Here is a 23,173-nt window from a genome sequence, read left to right as displayed (position 1 = left end):
CGCCTAATTACATATATCAGCTTCATATAACACACAATACAGTAAAACTTGATCAAAGCGGAACGTATTTAATTCGGTAATTTGCAAAAAATTGTACAAGTACCGTATTTCAGTCCCGACGCATTCAATACAATTTTATACGCCAAGTTTATGTATGAAGCGGAACGTGCCCAGTGCATAAACGGAATGAAAATGTTATGCGTGAATCAGTAGTTCATTGTATAATGTGGAAAAGAGTTTATACAGTACTGCTTTATTACAGCATACATTAGTTACTCACGACTCTACAAGAATGTCGTGCTGTTAGCAGAAGCACTCGCGGTCGTTTGCTGCCATAGCCCATTGACGCCAAATTTCGCCGCACTGTCCTAACGGATACGTTCGTCGTACATCGCAAATTAATTTCTGCGGTTATTTCGCGCAGTGTTGCTTGTCTGTTAGCACTCACAATTCTACACAAACGCCGCTGCTCTCGGTCGTTAAGTGAAGACCGTTGGCCACTGCGTTGCCGATGGTGAAACGTTATGCCTGAAATGTGGTATTCTCGGCACATTCTTGACACTGAGGATCTCGGAATACTGAATTCGCCAACGATTTCCGAAAAGGGGAGTGTGCCGTGCGTCTAGCTCCAACTATCATTCCGCGTTCAAGGTCTGTTAATTCCCGTCATGCGGTGAGAATCATTTCGGATATCATTTCACAAGAATCACCTGAGTATAAATGACAGCTACGCCAATGCATTGCCTTTTATACCTTGTGTACGCTATACTGCCGCTATGTGTATATGTGCAAATCGCTGTTCCGTGACTTTTGTCAGCTCATTGTGGAACCGATATCAATTTTTAAGCGTAGGAAATGAATTCTTGAGATTCGTGTGACTGGCAGAGCTCAGAGTGTATATAACATAAAAAGCTCTAACTTCAAGTGACACAGACTTCACACTATGATGCTGTCAACAACCTGTGGTTCAAAAAATCTTGAACTGTTTCAAATGGTTCAGACGGCTCTAAGCACTATGGAACTTAACATCTGAAGTCATCAGTCCCCTAGACTTCAGAAATACTTAAGCCTAACTAACCTAAGGACATCACACACATCCATGCCCGATGCAGGGTTCGAACCTGCAACTGTAGCAGCAGCACGGTGCCGGACTGAAGCACCTAGAACCGCTCGGCCACAGCGGCCGGGTCTTGAACAGTTTCTCGAACCCTATGCTGAGTTAAGTTATTGCACATATACGCCAAGCACTGGAGATACAAGTCAGAATGTTGGTTCCATATGTATACCATATATGAGACCATAACGTTTCTAACTCACAAGGTTCATCGGTGTACAGTTAAATTATAACTTTTCTTTATTTTATAACCAATAAGCCCAGATGGAGGAAAATGAAACCAGCTATCGAATCGTTCTCTTAAGCTGCGCGCAGCACTCTGAAATTTTTTCATTATTTATGAATTGCTCAATCACTTCTATTATTTCGTAAGTGCTATTAAATATTTCGTATGTAATGTGTATTGCAAGTTATGAAAGAGTATTGCTAGCAATTGCTTCTAAAACTTAAAATCTTTCATGGTGTCAGTCGACAGCTGAGCGATCCACCTTCAGTGTCAGTGTGATGTTTCAAATCTGTATTTACACCAAAGAGCAGTCATAATATCATTTTATGGAAATGAGTCCGCCTTGGTCATTGCAACGAACGTTTTCCTGTACGCAGTAGAAAGCATACATAAAATTCTTTCGACTCCCTGAGCAGAGAATGGTACAAAGTGCTGATTTAAGCCAGCAGACAAAATGCACCTTCCGAATTCCTGTAGGCTGAAAGGGTATCACAGAAACTGTGAGGCTCTTCAGATGTCCATATCCTGCTACCATTAGTATCTCTCCACAGTGAATCGACGACTGTTAAGCTGGTAACGGACTTTCACTGTTGCGGCAAGAATACAGGATCATTCTCCTGCTTCCACTACGTTGCTTCAATCACACAGCGTGCAACACACGAGAAACACAAGGCACCTGATCAGAGGAACTGTCATTCATCAACGCCATCTACCATGGCAAAAATGCTTCCCGACACGTATTCGTAGGACCTTTTTTACTCCATTTGGAGTCAGGAATCCGTCCCTGCAGTTTATCTGTTTTGTTAATGTTCACGCTGTTTTTTCTCCGCAGTGAATTACGAATTCTTTCAAAGACCAACGCGTCGCCCCCCCCCCCCCCCCAACCCCTGCCACTATCATCTCAAAATTCTTGACAAGATCTTAAAATTCGCTGATCCAATTCTTCAGTTCTTTAAACGGGAGTGCTGTACCCTTCACTTTTGTAGTTGATCGCAGCCAAAAGCCTGTGGTACTGTGGTCAGTTGATCTTGGAGGCCAAGGCACAGGTCCCGCTCGACCTATAAATCTTGAAGAATTTTGGTACGTTATATGTCGTCTTACATTAGCAGCAAAATATGGCAGTGCTCCATTGCACATGTATCACATTCCCCAGCCATGGGACATGACTCACATTTGAGTTCATTTAGATGCGGTTCACCGAAAAGTGTACATTTCAAATACATGTGTACTAACTACGACAGTATTTCATAGTAAAGTCGGTGGACGCTCGTAACTACACATACGCATACGGCTCGTTAGCGACCCATGTTCACTGGAACGATTTTGCTTCTATCATTGCATACTTTCACCCCTGTCAGTGATCACCCTAAATACGAGGGCTATCCACAAAGTACATTACGTTTTGGAATTAAAAATAAATTAAGTATTGGAAATTTATTTTATTACACACAGATGAAAGCCACACTTAAATACTACTTTTCTACATAGTTGCCATTTAAATTAAGGCACTTATCGTAGCGATGGACGAGCTTGGAAATTCCTTCGTCGTAAAATTCGGCCGCCTGCGCCTTCAACCACGTGGCGCCTGTCTTTTGGGGCAGAGAAGGTGTGATTTTTGTGGATTTCCTGGAAAGAGACATTACAATAAACTCTCAAAGATATTGCCAAACTCTGCACAACCTCAGAAGAGCAATACAAAACAAGCGCAGGGGAATGCTGGGCTCAAAGATCTTGCTGATTCACGACAACGCCCGGGCCCACACGGCAAATGCCACTTGTGAAGTTCTCGAACCTTTTAAGTGGGAGTTGTTTCCTCATCCGCCGTACAGTTCCAACCTGGCACCGAGCGACTTCCACTTATTCCCAGCAATGAAGAAGTGGTTGGCTATGCAGCGTTTTGATGACGACGCACAGCTTCAACAAGAGGTAACCACGTGGTTGAAGGCGCAGGCGGCCGAATTTTACGACGAAGGAATTTCCAAGCTAGTCCATCGCTACGATAAATGCCTTAATTTAAATGGCAACTATGTAGAAAAGTTGTATTTAAGTGTGGCTTTCATATGGATATAATAAAAAAATTTACAATGCTTTATTCATTTTTAATTCCAAAACGTAATGTACTTTGTGGATAGCCCTCGTAGCGCAATATGGTTAGTCTTCTGTTGGTTTCATATTCAGCTACCGATTGTTAAATCGCACATAGCTGGGGACTCACACTAAAAACGTTTCATCTCAATGTGGTAAATGAGGCATAAACTCGCCTTCGTAACTGAGATTGCTAACACTCTCTAGAATGATGATGCTCAGCTGCTTAGAATCCTCTTGGCGCATGAAATTGTCTGCATTAGAGTTTGACTCGAATCAGGTAGGAGCATTTCTGGTCAGCAGGTTGTATGCAGATATCCAGAGCTAGATGATAAATTCATCTGCTGTAGCTCATGGAATTGTGATGGCGGGTCATCCATTGGTTAAAAATTTTGTATTCGTAGGCAACGTCGTTCTATCAGAGAAGCAGCGGATTTCATCCTATCTCTTCTCTCCTTTGTAGGGTCCTGGGAAGCGTCGACCTTTACAGTGAGTGATAGATCAGTCATTCTTCCTATTTGTCAGGATGGCGTTCGGTTCTCCCACATGGGCATTGTGGTTTCGGCGGGTTGCGAGAGCAACAGGAATCTTTTGGAGGTGAAGGTGGCTGCAGTAAGACAGACGGCGTTTATTGTTTCAGCGAGCTATGCCTGATACACGTGCGAGCCCTTGTCCAGTGGCGCAACATGCCTTTGGCCCACGTGTCTACGTATCAGCGTAGCAGATGCCCCTGAAGGTACACGTGACGCTGGGAGTCAGCACGCTGGCTAGATCCTGAGTGGCACCAGAGGCCAGCTGAGACTAGAGCGGCCTAGCTGAGGGCCATAGCGACTATGCTTGGAACAGTCGTCTGTGTTCAAGCAAAGATTGCGGCATGGAGGGAGGCTGACACATCGACTCGAACTCAAGACCTGGGCTGCGTGCCTTTAGGGCAGCAATTGGAACACAGCGTCCAGAATGTCCTTACTTCGTCTGTACCGCAACACCCTCATAGTCATTAGCTGATGTACTTAAGACCTTCGCAGAATGATGATGATGATGATGATGACGATGATGATGTCCTCCTCGCTGTGTCCGGCGACAGCGACTCCGTCAGTCGTTTAGTCTGTATTGTGGCGGGCTCGGATGTGGCTTGCAAAGCCGAGCTTTGCTTTGAAGATCCGGTCGCACGAAAAGCATTACAGTTGCCCGGTAGAGTTATACATATAGATGTAATTAGGCTTAGGTTTGCGGAGCTTTCGTTTATCGTCCAGGTTCTTTATGCGGATATGCTCGAATTGTTCCTCACTCTTGTGTACAGTTGAGCGCCACTCTGATCGGTGCAATGCAAGCTCCTCCCAGTGTTTGCTCGGAATGCCACAGGCTGTGACGTAGCGTTTGATGGTGTCTTTATATCGCAGGTGTTGGCCACCTGGCCGCCGCTTTCGACACAAGAGCTCTGAGTAGAACACCGCTTTGGAAAGTCTGCTGTCATCCATGCGTATGATACGGCCACTCCATCTCAGTTGGTGTTTCATTAAGAGAGCTTCAATGCCAGGCAGTTTCATGCGACACAAAATCACCGTGTTTGGAACACGGTCTTCCCATTTCATGCGGAGAATTGACCTCGGACAGCGAAGATGAAAGGTGTCTAGCCTCCTAATGTCAGCATTATAACAGCACCAGGTTTCCGAGGCGTAGAGTAAAGTTGGTAATATTATTGCTTTGTAGACCGCAATTTTAGTTTGTAGTCTGAGTTCATGTGGTTTCCATACTCGGTGATTCACTTTGCCGAAAACTGAGGCTGCATTGGCTATACGAGCTGCAATTTCTGTTGTCAGGCTGTTGTCGCTTCTAATTTGGCTACCTAGATATTTGAAGTGTGACAAATGTGATATTCGCAGAATACTCAAGTCATAAAGCTGATCCTTCAGAGAGAGCCTCAGAAATTTAGGTATGATTTACTTCCTGGTGCAAGTTTTTCAACTGGACCCCGTTTTGGTTACTTGCATGTTCCGATTTTAGATGTATTACTTGTCAGTAATTGTGATAAATGCATTTTATAACATTTTGAATTATTGAGGGACACGAAATAACAGAGGTCCTAGCACCCTGTTTCCCACATTAAAACTGAGTTTATTGTGCGGCATGCGTGATCTTGTTTTTAATCTACAGCAAACGCGGGCGGGTTGGAATGCCGTCTTCTACCTGTCAGCTGCGGTGTCCACCGTATCGTACTTAATCTACGCTGTGTTTAGCACCGACGAAGAGCAGCCGTGGAATGAACCACCACCCGGTAAGTAATGAAACAGGAAGATCAGTGTCTTTAATTTAAAGTAACTTAATTTATTTAACCTGTGGGATTATGGTCTTCCATTCCACTCTTACACTGAGCCAGGACTTTGCAGATACCATAATTTTTACGTGAAAGTTGTTTAAAGAATATATCATTTTCAGATCACATATTAGCATATTCGATATACGATTTCAATTTATTAATCCCATTTGTAATAATAGGATTGTCTGAGAAATAGATAACAATAATATTAATGATGACAATAGTTACAGTAGAAGACGCAAAACGCATTTACTGGTATACAAAAGAGTTTTTTGACAGTGAGGTCTGAAAGAGAGGAAATCAGATAGGCTGCACCAGAATGAGGCTTTTGGAAATGAAGAAGGTCTGGAGAGAAAGAACGGTAATGGGATAAAAGTTGTGTGCAGAAGAACGGCTGTCATTATTGTTGTTTTACTGTATATGAAATTAGATATACGGGTGCTAGTGGTACAGGTACAGATGTTTTGATCATTGGTACCTTCATATGCATCCACTTGCAAGTCAGTTGTTTTTTTCTCCGTGTGTAAGAGTCTTTCCGCAACACATCACGTAGCTTAGTACCTGATTTTTACGTACGCTCGTAACTCGGCCGCCAAGTGTTGAGTGCATGTCAGTATAGTATAGACACTTCAACAGGTGGCCTGCTGCCCAGGGGAAAATAAACATTAAAATCTTTCTTATACCTCGTGTACTTGGAGATACTAACCAACCTAAAAAAACACTCCTCGTAATAGCCATAATTTTTAGTTGTTCAAAAATGTGTATGAATTCTTATGGGACTTAACTGCTAAGGTCATCAAAAAATGGTTCAAATGGCTCTGAGCACTATGGGACTTAACTACTGTGGTCATCAGTCCCCTAGAACTTAGAACTACTTAAACCTAACTAACCTAAGGACATCACACACATCCATGCCCGAGGCAGGATTCGAACCTGCGACCGTAGCAGTCGCGCGGTTCCGGACTGCGCGCCTAGAACCGCTAGACCACCGCGGCCGGCTAAGGTCATCAGTCCCTAAGCTTACACACTACTTAACCTAAATTATCCGAAGCACAAACACACACACACAGACCCATGGCCGAGGGCGGACTCGAACCTCCGCCGAGACCAGCCGCACAGTCCATGACTGCAGCGCCCGAGACCACTCGGCTAATCCCGCGCGGCAATTTTTAGTCTGCAAATGAAGTAAATACAGGAGTCCAGAAATTAAAGACCTTTTTTGTAGAAATAGTGATGCTATTTGCAGTGTTTTCTGTTGTATCGGTTTATGAGTGATTATTTTCAACATGTTCACCATCAATATCACGACACACTTCCCATTTTTCAGCAGTGGCGCAATACAAATTCTGAAGCATTACTTGTGTTATGGCAGCAGCAATTTGTATAATGCAGTTCCTGAGCTCCTGGTAATGCGTCGGGCCAACACACGTTCTTTGATAAATCCCCACACAGAAAACTCCATCCGCCTGACGTCAGGGGAACATGCTGCCCACGGCAAGGGGCCTGCGCGTCTCCCGGGGCACTGTGAATTCAGGAACGTGCGAACATCTAAGGCACAATGACATGGAGTACCACCTTGCTGAAACTAAACAGTATCCCGATGCCCATCTTGGATAAGCGGTTGCAACAGAAAATTTGTGTGCTTGTCTAGATACAGTGCTCCACTTATACGTTTTTCAGCAAAGAAAAACAACCCGTAAACCTTGTCGCACATGATGCCCATCCAAATAATTAACCTTAGGAGAGTCTCCAATGACTTCAACATGTTCCACCGGTGATACGTTAGCCCAGATAACGTAGTTATGCCTGTTAACCTTTCCACAGATGAGGAAGGTCGCTTCATCGATGAATAAGATATGATTCAGGAGGTTGCGCTCTTCAAGTGCAACGAGCAAGTCCATACACATGGCTAAATGCTCTGCAAAATCTTCTTCATGTAGATGATTGAGAACCTGCAGGTGGTACGGCTTCTTCTTTAGGGTAAACTGGAATGTTCAATTCCACTGACAGGCATCGCAAAGATTTTGAACTCCTTTCGTGGGACGTCGTGATGGCTTCAATCCTTTCGCTGGAGATTGACGCACGTCCTTGTCTAGGCTCTTTTGTCAGCGATCCAGTGCGTCTAAACTTGTTTACCAATGTGCGGATTATTTTATCAGTGGGACCATCGTGATGGAATTTCCGGTGAAACCTCGTCCGAATGTCGTCGTATGACGACCTCCGTAGCCTCCAAAGCACAATAGCCACCGTCGGCCGGGGTGGCCGAGCGGTTCTAGGCGCTACAGTCTGGAACGCGCGACGGCTACGGTCGCAGGTTCGAATCCTGCCTCGGGCATGGATGTGTGCGATGTCCTTATGTTGGTTAGGTTTAAGTAGTTCTAAGTTCTAGGGGACTGATGACCTCAGAAGTTAAGTCCCATAGTGCTCAGAGCCATTTCAACCACAATAGCCACCTTCTCTTCTACAATAAACATGATTCACATTCACCCTGTAAACAACGAAACACTGTTAGCATGAGATTAATGCATGGCATTAGGCAACGAAGTACATAAAATATGTTAAATGTACCAGCAATGATCTACCACATACACACATAAAGTATGTATATGTTCGAAATAGAAGCGACTCAACTTGAAGATGGCTGTAAAATGTTCGGAGATAAGTGCACACTCAGATTTGCAGACACCGGAGATTTGTGGACACAGCCTCCCCTCCTATGGCCTGCCATGCACTGAATGGGTACGTTGTCCCGTCCCCAGGCCCTGGTTCGCTGCACTTTGCTCCTCCTTCGGCTGTAAACGAGCGGATTTTCTCAACGGAATAAGGAAATTTCCGGCGGATTCTGGGACTCTCGTAGGTCCCACGTTTTCATCAATGGAGACACGATCTTCAGGCCATCAGTTGCAGTTCTCACGACCAGCGATCCCAAATCGGGTGGTGTCCGCAAATGACCGGCAAACTCGGCTGTCCGCATATCTCCCTATCCGCATGACGAAAGAAGAAATAATTATGTCCCGAATGCATGCCCGAAAGAGATGGAATGTTCCGAATGTTGGTTCCTGTTACTGAAAACTACATATAAAGGCTGGCTGAGTGACTGAGGGCGACAGATAGCATTATACTCTCATGAGGACGCGTTTTTCTGCTGTTTAGTTCTGGCAAGAGACTTAGGGTCGAGGAATTATGTAATATCTTTTTTTCTTTATACCATATCTGCATGGGGTCGGCATGTTCATAATCGGAATTTGCAGTGTTGATGATAGAGGGTAGTCTGATGCCCTTCCTGTCGCCACCCCTTTACCCCCAGGGACGGAATTTGTGTATCACAACTGTTCGCATCTAGTGTTATCCACATGAAAGTGTGCGAATATTTTCTAAATGTTTGCGAATCGTGTAACTTAGGTGAGGCGTGAGTACTAGCACGGTATTCACCTAGATGGATGTGGAAAACCGTCTAGAAACTACATCCATATTGGCCAGCACAAGGGCCCTTGTCGTTAATCTGCCAGGCGGATTCAATTCCGAGCCACACCAATTCTTGTTTCCCAGACGTGGCGTGCTAACACGCAAGGCTATCCAGGTGGGTCATATGACTATAACTTACATATTTATAATACAGTAAAGAAGTCGATGTGGGAATCTTTGATGATGACAAAGTACAAATGAACAAATGCTCAACCGGCGACTTTTTTCGTTTTCACGCCGATAGAGATGGACTCATACCTCGACTTTTTAAGCGTTTACCAAATATTGCAAATGTAGGACTGTGGTTAGATGATCACAATTAATAAAATAGGTCCTCATAGTTAACACGTTCGGGTCTTTCTTAACATGACTACTCGTTTATTTGAATGAGACTATCTTTTGGTCTGACAAACCGTTTATGTCATTCTTCCACCAAACGCGTTCTCCCAATGAACGGCAGAAACGCTTCAGGCATCCTCCGTCGTCGTTGTTCTGTTACTATACTAAAATGAAGAATATACATAAGTGATTTTATTTCCCACTCGACACATTCTTGTGCTATTCACAAGTAAAATAAACTTTGTTCAAAACTGAAAAATTCGGATAAATGTAAATGTCGTGTGACTAGGGCCTCTATAATTTTTACTATCATAACACTACAAATGTCGAATGTCAAATGAAAAACATAAATACATATATCCTAGAAATGTTTTGATGGTAAGAAGCAAAAAATGTTACGGAGTTACACCACAAATATAATGAGCAGTTTGTAGACGCTGGAGTTTCTACTAGGTTCACCAAACATGTACACTAAAAGCGTACTTCATTAACTAATTCCCCTTTCGTCTCTTTCGGTATTGTACCTAATATTATCGTTGATTTTCATCTCAGCCAAAGTTGATAATGCATCAGAACTACGAAGGCGTGATCAAAAGTAATAACTCCGAATTTTTTACACGAAACCTCTTAAAGCTTCTTAAATAAAACAAACACTATTAACATTCTACATCTTTATTCTTCATGCCTTCATATTTATTTCTAAATATAGTCACCACGGTACGAACACATTTCTCCCGAGGAGAGACGAGTTTGTTGATACCGTCACTGTTGAATGTTGGACTTCATTCACAGAGCCACAACGTCACTTCTGCTTCAAACGCTTTATCACTCTAAAATGAAGCTTTCCAAGGTTTTCTTTAAGTTTTCGAAACAGATGAAAATTAGTTGGAGCCAATTCGGAATCGTCTGAGGGATGATCGGTAACAGTGAACCCAATGTGTCAGATTGTTGCAGTGAGTGATCTGGCATTGCCGTCCTGAAGGAGAGGCTGCTCCACATGTGGACGAAGTCTTCGAATTCCTATTTTCAGTTTCTCACATAACGATATAGATACGTTAAACACCGCCATGTTATTAGCTACAAGCAGAGGGTTGCAACTTTCATTAGGGAAGTGAGAATAGTTGACCGAGTAATACACATGACATGTAATACACTACTGGCCATTAAAATTGCTACACCAAGAAGAAATGCAGATGATAAACGGGTATTCATTAGACAAATATATTTTACTAGAACTGACATGTGATTACACTTTCACGCAATTGGGGTGCATAGATCCTGAGATATCAGTACCCAGAACAACCACCTCTGGCCGTAATAACAACCTTGATACGCCTGGGCATTGAGTCAAACAGAGCCTGGATGGCGTGTACAGGTACAGCTGCCAATGCAGCTTCAAGACGATCAAGAGTAGTGACTGGCGTATTGTGACGAGCCAGTTGCTCGGCCACCATTGTCAGACGTTTTCAATTGGTGAGAGATCTGGAGAATTTGCTGGCCAGGGCAGCAGTCCAACATTTTCTGTATCCAGAAAGACCCGTACAGGATCTGCAACATGCGGTCGTGCATTACCCTACTGAAATGTAGGGTTTCGAAGGGATCGAATGAAGGGTAGTGGCAAGGGTCGTAACACATCTGAAACGTCGTCGAACTGTTTGTGCTGATGGATGTTGTCTTACCCACCTGAACCCACCGATTCCATATTCTGCTAACAGTCATCGGATCTCGACCAACGCGAGCAGAAATGTCGCGATACGATAAACCGCATTCTCGATATGCTACAATCCGACCTTTATCAAAGTCGGAAACGTGATGGTACGCATTTCTCCTCCTTACACGAGGCATCACAACAGCGTTTCACCAGGCAACGCCGGTCTACTGCTGATTGTGTATGAGAAATCGGTTGGAAACTTTCCTCATGTCAGCGCGTTGTAGGTGTCGCCACCGGCGCCAACCTCTTGTGAATGCTCTGAAAAGCTAACCATTTGCATATCACAACATCTTCTTCCTGTCGGTTAAATTTCGCGTCTGTAGGACGTCATCTTCGTGGTGTAGCAATTTTAATGGCCAGTAGTGTACCTTTATCGATGTTGAGAATACAGGTGAAAATTCGGAGGCATTATTTTGCAGCTTGCCCTCTTATATTATCCGCCACACGACTAAATTATACGTCATTATTTAAAAAAAAACTGGAGCGATTAGCAATAAATGTGTTATGTTACTTTTGTCATTTTTTGTTTCAGAAACAGCACGCAGAGCGAACACCACTGAAGGAATCGAGAACGCAGCATTCGATGAAGGCGCAACGCAAGTGGTTACCGAAGAAATAACGCAGAGAGGTCATCGGAGAAATGTAATACCTTAGGGGCCATTCACTGGACAATGAATCTCTAAAAAAAAGGCTTATGAACAAATATGAGTTGTTTATTACACAAATCGTCATCATCAACAACTACTTGACATCCACTGCATAGGCTTCCTTCATTTACTTCCGTGTTCTGTATCAACGTCTATACTTCGCAAACTACATTGTACTTGTGTACCACTACCATTTCTCCTCTCTCCTGTTCCATTTGTGAATGGTGACAGGGAAGTGTGACTATAGAGAAGCCACCGATGAGCTGGAATTTTAAGTTTCTCATCATGGTCATTTCTTGGGATGCATGTGCCTGACACATCTTGAAATTTTAGCAGTAAACCTCTCCATAGTGCACAATGCCTATCTTGTAGTGTCAGCGACTGGAGCCTGATGAACACTTTGTTGCTCTCTTGGTCTAGGTAAACGAATCCGCTACGAAACACAGTTCTTATCGCCTTTGAATCTTCTCCGTCTCCTTTATTAAGAGTCTCAGACTGTCGATTGTTCTATGAGCTACCTGCTCCTTGAGAAAATTACATTCCGTAAGGATTCTTCCAATAAACTGGACTTGCATATGCTTTCCCTACAACCGCTGCCGTCAGCTACTCCCTGATATTTTATGGTTCTTAGTTTTTCCAGTGCTTTATCCCTAATAAAGTAATCGTACAACAGAACAGGTCATAGAAAAAATATTTTTGACTTATTTCGTTAAGAGACAGCTCGACGTTGCAGTTTTTTGGGCATTGAAGCCGTTTCTGAATCCGTTTTTTTCTATAATGTACAGTCTTGCGTCACACTGCGAGTCTGTTATATATTGATAAACAAGCAAAACAATTTGAATGAAAAATAATTGTAATTTTTCAGTGTGAACAAAAGTTTCTTACTGAAGCATAAACATTAAAACGCTTCTTCAACAACTAGGAACCAAGTGTCCATTGGCTTATATTTCATTTCTCTCTTCTCATATAATACCGTTTTTTCTCACATTAATTGCCTGTCCCATGTGTTGGTGAAGTGACTAACAACGGTCTCCAGTCGTATTGCTATTTCAGCCGTCCTGATACTGTCTTTTTACCAACTGTTGATATCTTGTTCCCATTGAGAGTACCCAAATTTTAAGGAGAAAATTAAAGGTGAGCGTTAGAAAAACGGCTCATCAAATAGGCTTAACTTTATTTCATAATGCATATACTTTTCTTCTCTGCACAGTCAAGTCCTTTCACTCTCTGAAAGCTATTACGTAATGTATCTATGCAGTGCAAGAGGGAGATGAATTATTCTGTAGTGGAGGTTCAAAAAGGCAAAGGAGAATCACCGGACTTGATAATTGCTTGGTTTCGATTAGGAAATCAGTCCACAAGGTTGTATGGCGCGTCACATCCAGGTTAAACAACTCGCTAAGGCTTTGATAGTGCAATTCCACATAATTTTGTCGATGCTGATGATGACTTCTACCCTGTGTTCCAACACTGCGCTAACTGTTAAAGCTTAACGATTCATCTAATTTTTTGTCCGGCGAGCTTAGGTCTAGATCACAACAAAAAACTAAGATACGTAGCTCAATATACTATGGAACACCAGTAGTTTTCAATCACATGTTCATAATACATACAGAACATACAGCTTAGTTTCAGTTTCGTAATAAAATTACAAAATATAGCTTACATTCTCAGTTTATCTCTCTTCCACTTCCACAACATTTAGCTTGTATTCACAGTTTACATATTTTCCTTACATGCAACATATTCGAGCAACACGTTACGTTAACATATGATACATCTGTAACATTGATTACATTGATTACAATTTCAGTCTTTCCTCTTCTATTTATTAAACAGAAATATAGCGATCAAAATTAATATGACAAAGTCCGTTATTTAAATCATCATCTTTACCCATAACTAGAAAATTGTACACATTTTTACTCTATGCTCATTTACACATTTCGAGGAACGGATGAAAAGTCGTATCATGGTTAATATGATCGCTAAATATAAGCCTAATTATGATTTTTTTTAAAAAAGAATACTCACATTAGCATCACATCTAATTAACGGTTTCTGAATTTTGCTACACATTTGATGTTGATAAAAATCTTTCTACACATTAATAACAACTCTTAGAAAAGTACGCCTTCATATCATCTTCCTTATTATAAGCAATGTCATAAAAAAATAAAAATTGAAACGATAGTGCTTCTTTGGTTGGCCTTATATCCTTCTTTCTTGAAAATTTGAAACAACCAATAGCATTCAAATTCTCAGATACCTGTGCTAGACATTTATATGTGTATTGTTGAAGAGATTTGCAGTAAGTACATAAGATAATCAGTCTGAGATCATTTTCAAGAATGAGAAGAAAAACATTTGTTTTTCCACAATTGGAAGGAACATGTATAATTCATATAATTGTATCTGGAAATAGACTGCCATGATTTCAATTTAATGGTTGTAATCCGTTTTCGTAAGCAATAGAATTAATGGGAAGTTGACGGGCATGCTTCTTGGATCACATCTTCAAACACACTGTACCATCGTGTGTTTTAACATGGTAAGCCAGAGCTTCTTTGTATGCAGGAGGAAAGTCATATTTCCTTATTAAGCTTGGGTCCAATTCAGATCCTCTCTTCAACCAGATCTGCAGCATGCTAAAGGTTATTTTAAAATTTTCAGCAGCCTTTCTAATCGATAAACTTCAAAAGCACCTTGTTTTGCTTTTTTCAGATCTTCTTCAGTCCATTTATTTATTTATTTATTATTTAACCTGATCTGATTAGGGTCGTCAGACCGTATCTTACATCAGACCAGGATTTCACCAATACAATACCTTTTTTACACCATCGTTTCCTAAGAAACAACAATTTAAATATGACAAATAGTATTAAAGATATTTGAATGTCTGAAGAGGCAATGTGAGTAAATGAGGCTGACTATTAAGTAATGAAATTAACTCCGACAGTATTTGCACTACTGCAGCTGCTGCCACTAGTAGTGATAATAGTATGAACAGCAATAATAATAATAATAATAATAATGACAATAATAAAAATAACGATAGTGGCAGGTATGAAAAGAATTTATAGGCAGACAAGATAGATGTTTTCTGATATAACGAGTTCTTGGGAAAGGGAATTTGAGGAGACTGCACTAGCTAAAAACGCTGGGAAAAGAAGAAGATCTGGTTGGGAAGAAGGATGTAAAACAGTAACAAGTGTGAACAAGGGCAATGGTAATCATTATTGTTGCTTTAATAGATATGCCATTAACTGTCTTTTGAAGCTGGAGATGTTGTTTCCAACATCCAAACGAAAACTGCAAAAATGGCTGCACTATGCCTCTTAAATGAAGAAGGCTGATGTGCTGTGCATGAAAAATGCAAATATTATGGAAATGGAAGGAGTAGGAACCGAGAACTAACATGATACTAAGAAGTGTTCCATGTTTACCTTGAACAGCAAGCAGTATGTCTACTCCTGTGTACACTCATGAGTTTATTAAAATCGTAACATCATACTGGCCCACAGTGCAGATACTTGATTGCTCCAATGGGTTGTCAATGCCTGCAAGTCAGAAATCGTTCCAACACGCAAAATGCGTAGTTAGCAAGTTCAGACTTGCTGATGTCATTTAAGGAACTGTAATAGTTCACTGAACCGACTTAAATGAATTGTCAAGATTCAGAGCTAACTAACAAATACGTTGTGACGAAATTCCAAAATAATTTATAGAAACATCGAGCAATTTTTAAAAATATTTCGTCTACCATTAGTTATATCAATAACCTACATCCATAATGTAAGTAATGGTTGATTGTGGTACATAATGTGGGCATCACTAAAACACTCAACAACTACTGTAACTGTCCAATTAAAATTATCCACTTGAATATGTTAATCAGAATTATTTTAAGTCTCAACTCCATGTAATTGAACTTCATCAAGAATCAGTCATTTGCTTTCATTTTTATTAGAATTCATCCATAGTATAAGTAGTATGGTTATGCACTGTTGTTAATTATGATCAATAATGTAGCATTACTGAAGCATCCAACGCCGATGGTCGTTACTGTCCAACGGTAATTTCCACTTGACTACGTCTATCGGAATTATTCAAGGTCTCGACTTAAAGTAATTGTAGTTCATGAAGTATCAGTCATATCATTAACCTACAGCTGCAACGTAAGTAATGTGATTGTTGCTTATCATAAATAATGTGGCGTTATCGAAACAGCCAACACCAAAAATTGTAACTGTCTCACAAAAATGTTCGACTTCAATATGTCTATAAAATTATTTAAAAAATCGACTCGACATAATGCTAGTTCATCAGGCATTAGTCATTCGCATTCATATCATTGTCCATCATCCATGATGTAAGTAATGTGATTCTGAAGAGTTGCTGGTAGTGATAAATAATATAGCAGTATTAGAACATACAACACAGTGATAATTAATAAAGCCAACGTCAACTATTCAGAATAGTGTTCTTCAATTTCATTGTAGTAGCTTGTTGGCTTGTCTGTAACAGTGACTATAGAGATAGCAGTCTCTGCATGTTCCAGTGTGTCTCTTGAGCTACAATTCATAAGTCTCAATGTCTGTCGGCTCTACTTGAGGCAGTCAGCCACATCTCTAATGCATTCTTTCAAATGCAACATGAGTGCTATTGACGTCTTTGGATTTTAAAAAAAATTCTTGAGGCTGCCTTATAAAATCGATTCACTCCTGAATACAAATCTTTATTGCAACGCATTCATATCAAACAGTCTATAATACAAATGTGGAAATACTATAATGTCAATACCTTTACGCAATTTGACAGATGTTTTAGACATTGAAACACTGAATTATTGATAATCTTTACATACAAACATTTTAGATTTAATGCATCATTTCAGATAACACTGATGTAAAAATGGATTTGAGAAGTATGTGCCCTTTTACATGTTAATATCAGTTTATCGTCAATGTTGGTAAAGGTACATTGAAAGTAATGAAAGTGTAAAGCACAAAGGATCGTCAGAGATTAAATTTACTGGTGGGTCAAAATTTTAGATACAGTGTTTCGATAAATAATACAAAAGAGGAAATACTGTAAGTTGCACCACTACTGTCTCAGACTGTCGTTATAATCAACGAGCAAGAAATTAGGAACTGTAAAAATAATTGGCTATTGCGAACTGTATGAATGCTTTAATGATGCAAAAAATTGAAGCTATGAAGAAAATTAGAGAACAGGGCATAGCTTTCGTAACATCTGTTCTTTAAAATAAACATGAAAGCATAAGGACATAAAACTTGAAACGTCCCCTTTGAACAATTATACAAGACTGTGCTTTAACTGACACACAATATTTTTAGCGCAACGCAATCTGACTTTCGAAAATCCCTACAAAAGAATGGCCCTGACTAACATTAAACTATACCTTTCAGAAATCACTTACCTCACAAAAATCTTCATTACTCGAACTACTGCAATACAGCGAGCGCCACTACTGCCAGCTAAATAAAACATTCAAACTACGGAAGGCACTAACTACTGATAGGGATAGTTAGCAAATGAAAGATATTAATAGAGAACAAACAATGTAGTTACCTTAATAGTCATAATATATATAGCAGTTCATGACAAATTACAAAACTCCGCCATCTCTCTCCCCACATCCACCACTGCTGGCGGCTCACCTCCAACTGCGCAACGCTACGCACTGTTAACACGCAGCTGCCACTGCCCAACACTACAATGGCAGACAACAATGCAAACTAGACACAGACTGCACACAGCACAGCCAGTGATTTTCATACAGAGGTGGCGTTACCAATAAAAAAACCTAAACAGCCTACTTACATAGCCCCCATGCTCCCCACAAAAAATTTTACAAATTGTTTTGGGCAGTGGCCAATAATGATTTGATAAAATTTTTCATAATTACAATAACAAAGATATCAAATGCACACACTTATTGATACAATGTTGGTCAAAAGCTAAAATTTTTTCACAGTCCATAAAGACAGTCCTAATCATTCATCACAGTAAAATAGCAGTGTTTTTCTCAAAGTCTGAGCAGTAAAAGAAAATGCACACAGAAGTAGTGTATTTCCATGCAGTCTTGAAGAAGTAGTGTTGTTCTTCCAACGGAAAGACAGTGCTGACTCTTGACATGCTGACAGGTAATGGGCCACAACAGAGCAAACCCACAGCAGAGTCAGTCGAAGTTTTGAAGAATATTGGTTGGTAGTTCATCACAGAGTAGACCCACTGTAGTCCTGGTAGAGATTACGGTATTGGTGGGCCACCAGAGGTGCAGACCCACTGCAGTCCTTGTAGAAATAATGGTATTGGTTGGATCATCAAAGATGTAGACCCACTGTAGTCCTTGTAGAGATGGCCAGCAGCCATCTGTTGTGACTGTGCAGGTGCACAATCACCATTGAAGAGTCTTGCGGATAATATAGCAAGTCCATAACCAACACTTGTGCACTCACAAAGTTTTTGGAATTGTCCTTAGAACTAGCAATGCTGTTATCCAGTCCCTTGCTGAATTATTAACACACGTGCAAACACGAACAGTCCCTACTTCTCACATATTGTCCATATACTATGACCAATAGAAACGTGTGCAGTGAAATGGAACTTACAAGTTATTTAATTTGATGAACTGGTGTCAATTACAATTTTATAGCATAAGAATACAATAAAAATGGTACAAAATACATCATTAAAGAACATAATAGTACAGATAACATTTGTAGTAATGTGGGCTTTACAAAAGAATCGAAATAACATATACATCAGCGTTACAGGAATTATGACATGAATACATACATAAAAGATCAGAATAATTATTGAAACATCAACTTCATACATGAGCATTAAAACAAAACAGAATAAATAATGTCTAAACATCTTTACAAAGTAAATAACATATTATTAATGCAAATTGTATTCAAGGATAACAGTATTCCTCATCATAGTGAATGTAGCTGAGTATTAGAAAAATTCTACAACCTAAATCGTATCAGATAAACACATAAAGACAGGATGAACACAAATACACGAGGGTACACAAACATATAGCGGAATAATACAAAAGGAAAGGACAGGGTTTGTTGTACTGCAGTATTTTGCAAACAAAACTTTCTTTACTTCTTGGAGATCTCCCTTCATTCATCATTATTCCCAAAAAGTCCTATCTATACCTCTTTTCTGTATTCTAACCATATTTCTTTCAAAATAATTATGGCTCATTGTACAATACTCATTTTGGCCCAAATCGTTTTCATATAACTTCTCAATGCATTCTTTCCCTATTCTCCATAGTTAGGTTCTTATGTAGACTACCCCCTATTAAGCTAACTTAAATCTACTGAGCTCAGATGCTAAACTAAGGGACGAGGCAATGCAGCAGCACAAAACAATTAACGCAAACAGCAATGAAAAAAATGGAAATTTGCAAAGCAAGCTACAGTAAATCTAAATTACCAAGCAATTCATCATTACAACTAATATGAGGCAATGCGCAGCAAACAAAAAAAAAAATCTGGCTTAGCAGAGTAACACAAATTGAAATTCAGTAGCACTATGCCTGGCAACCAACAACACAAAATGAAATAACTTATACCTAAACATGACAAAGCTCAAGCAGAAAAAATAGTACACTAAAAATGGCCATGTCTAATACCTATGTCACATCTTAATACTAGAGTGATGCATCACAATTTATTCTACAAAAGAAATTACCAAGTACTTGAAAAGAAAATTATGAATGCAGTTCCTGTGAAGGTAAATGTCGTTTTGTGCTCCCTCATTTTTTTGAAAAAACTATTATTTACTCGATCTGTAGAGAGAAAATATTTATATTAGTACATCTATAAAATTTTATTTTAACCAATGCTGCAGTGCAGCTAGAAACTAGATATCAAATGAAATAAGCAACTATGTACAAAGTAAAGCATAAGAACATCATTCAGTAGTCATTAGGCATTTCATAAGTTAGTAGAAAAATCTCTCAACTAGAGAGACAGTAGTCATAATCAGGTGTATAGACATAAAAATATTTCTCGTCATTTCATTAGGCATTTCAGTAAATCATAAATTAAGAGCTCCACAGTGTAATCATATGTTTTCAAGTTCGACCATGTCGTTTTTGCGATGCTTTCTACAAAGGAACGTCAATAGCGAGGATAATGGCCTCCCTTTTTTTTCCACCTGTGCCTCTGGAAGGCACATGCTAATGGCTTTTTTCTAGGTGACTGTCACCCAGCTGGGTGCCCATGACGCATTAGGTGCAGGTGGTCACTTAGCTTTCTTACGGAAATATTTACGACACCAGTTTCCGCTACAGTGACAGTCTCATATAAAAATATTTCACAGGTCGAGAATTTGCATTCAAATGTGTAGAAACAAAATCCTATGAATATAACAGTGTTCAAAAAGTTTTCGTCGGCATTGTGATACATTCACGCATTTACACACATTTCATAACTCTTAAAGTACGATTCTTGGTTTCCAACAACCTTTTTCACAAACCAGAGTCCCTAACCACTACTCATTATTCCTTACCTTATTCATCGACACTTCTTCAATATTTCATCATAAGAAATACATAGCATACTCAAATAACTCATATAGCATCAGCTTATTGATCATAAACATACCGCAACCGCATAATACACATCATCATCGTAATAATAACATTATAAGACCCCAGTCAACTCTTAAAATCGTCGTAGCTTCCTCCAATAATTTCAAAACCTAAAAAAATTCTCTGCTCATGTCAAAAGTGTCATCTGCCTCAAACGCACTTTAAAAATCATAATCCCATACCAAATACATCATTCAAAGCTCTCATAGTATCACAATGGTTCTGAAAAAATACGAACAGTTTACAAAGTACAGACAAAATACAATTTCCTAAGTGTGAAGTTATCCAACTGTGTAATTGCGTAAACATGTGCCACTGATGTAGTAAAATAATGTTTGTTTCTCTGTTAAATAATCAGGTAGCTGTGTAATTCTGTGTTGGAGAAATATGGTACCGATGTGTAAAGTTGTATAAGCAAATACCATATTAGCTAGGTCTCCTTGTGCTTGCCAAACACATGGTACACAAAGTAGGCGTGTACCCCCCTGAGAATTAATGTAATTATACCCTCAGGTGTTACAGATTACAGCAATGGAATGAAATGTATCACGGAAAACCTTTGTATCATTGTACTTCAAATATCTTTAAAAATAAATGTTTTAAGTACAAAATTAATCACTCAAATATGTGTACTGTAGCGCTAAACTGTGCGTCTTGTTGTAAGATAATCTCTGTGGAAGTGTCGTATTTATCGTCCTCCGAAAGCTAAGTTCTGCAAAAGACAATGTACTTACCTCATGATAAACAAAAGTGAAATGCTTTGCGTATAGATATCTTAGTTATTACGCTTATTGCCGTGATGAAGAAAGTACTGTGCTGTAACATATTGTTGTGCTACGGAAAAGGCAGTCTCATTGTAGCTATACCACAAAAGTTACTACTAAAACATGTTCCAATTTCCAGAATAATACAGAAAAACTGTGCAGATATAAAATAGATACACCGCAAAAGCAACATTGTAAATTGTCACTCATTAGAAGCGTCGTGATAAAATCGTGTAGCTGTCACATAAACTAACCACTGTGTCATCTGGTATCTCACAGAAAGTACTTTAAATCCAGAATGTATTTTCAAGTACTTCATACATTGTTGCATGGTAACAGTTTCTAAGTCTGACAATGCATACTAGAAATGTGAAGTGAAAAGTTTTATACCAAAGACTAAGTTAAAAAGCAGATTATCTTTCAATAAACGGTTTTACATGAGAAACGTGGTGCAGTCCTTTGCTCTTCCTGGTACTCAGAGTTTCAACTTGAACGGAATTATCATGCGGTATATATCGGTAAAGAATGCTAAAATTTTTCTCAAGGCTAGCGTCTTATGTTATTTTTCTCGGAGCCAGCGGGCGCACACGGCTGCCTGCTGTGCAAGTCATTGTCTGTCTCTTTGTTGGAGCGCGTTGTTATTGGGATTAGGAGACCTAACTTCTAAAAATTCGCCTTGGCGAGAGGGCCCAGCTCTGTTAGAACCCCGCCAGTTCTGATGAAATTCACGTCTGTCGTTTTGCCGGTAGTTTACATAGTTTCTTGTTTGTCGGTCATGTGGTGGAGAATTTCTCCCTGAATCGTAACTGCGCGCTGGACCATTGCATCTAAAGTTATTCTGTCTCCCTTGATAATAATTATTGTGGTTCCCATATTGTCTGTTTCTATGGTAATCTCTGTCATATTCATTACTACAGAAATACGATCTTTCTCTGTAACTGTTATTACTCTGCCAGTGGTTGTCATATGGGTGGCGTCTGTTTTGGTCACGATTTGCTTTGTAAGAATAGACTTGTCGTGTCCAGTTATTGTTTCTGTCGTCATGGAATTGTGACGGATGTGACCTGTAGTGATTGTTTTCCTGTTTTCGCATCCCGCGACTGTCTGTGTCAATTTCTAATTCTTGTAAGAGTCCCTGAAAAGCTTCAATGTGGTCTTTGCAACGTCCTGCTAAAATAATATGTCGTAAATGTTCAGGCAATTTCATTAAGCAAATGCGGATGAGTTCTGAAGGGCTGTATGGGTTTGAAAGATACAGATTCTTATGCAACATGTCTCCAAAATATTTCACAAGACTGGAAAATTCAGATTGTTCGAAGTGTTTCATCATTATGATGCCATGTTTTACTTGGTCTTGTGTGGCTTGAGACCAATATGCTGAGAGGAAGGCATGGTAAAATTCTCCTTCACTGTGACAATCGTGAATGACCGATCGCATTCTTACAGCTGGTTCATTCTCCAAGTAGCCACACATAAATTCTAATCTGTGTTCTAACGACCAGTTGGGAGGAAAACAATGAGAGAATTGATTGAGCCATGCTTGTGGATGAATGTCGTTGCCGGAATTCTTAAATGTTTTGAATTTACGTGTAGTAATGAACAGCTTATAGTCAAAATCATCATGTCGGCAAGTCGCTTATCGGTCATTGTTAGGTCGTGTTGGCCGTTCCATCTCAAAATTCGGTGCACATTGCCAATTTCTTTCATAACTTCCGAAATGCCCTGTGTTATTATTTTGTGGCTGTTCCGTATTTCTATGTCCCTCTTCTCGTATTGGGGCGCGAGTATCCTCTGAAATACGTAATTCTTGTATTACCTGTGTCATCTGATCTTGTACTTCCCGAATTTCTCTTTTGTACTG

The 23,173-nt window shown here is 39.9% G+C and overlaps 1 protein-coding gene across 1 annotated transcript in view; it reads left to right on the top strand.

Annotated features, from left to right (window-relative positions):
* The window catches only part of LOC124790041 (sialin-like), a 122,828-nt gene extending 110,706 nt beyond the window's left edge, over positions 1 to 12,122 (top strand). Inside the window, exons 9-10 of the mRNA XM_047257598.1 lie at positions 5,580 to 5,700; positions 11,790 to 12,122. Of these exons, the coding sequence (XP_047113554.1) occupies positions 5,580 to 5,700; positions 11,790 to 11,911 (243 nt within the window). The 3' untranslated portion in view covers positions 11,912 to 12,122. The remainder of the gene's footprint in view (positions 1 to 5,579; positions 5,701 to 11,789) is intronic.
* The last annotated feature ends 11,051 nt before the right edge of the window (positions 12,123 to 23,173 follow it).

Source organism: Schistocerca piceifrons, chromosome 3 (assembly GCF_021461385.2).
Source record: "Schistocerca piceifrons isolate TAMUIC-IGC-003096 chromosome 3, iqSchPice1.1, whole genome shotgun sequence".
Lineage (NCBI taxonomy): Eukaryota > Metazoa > Arthropoda > Insecta > Orthoptera > Acrididae > Schistocerca > Schistocerca piceifrons.
The sequence above is the reverse complement of the archived record's forward strand: the minus strand, read 5'-3'. Positions and strand labels throughout refer to the sequence as shown.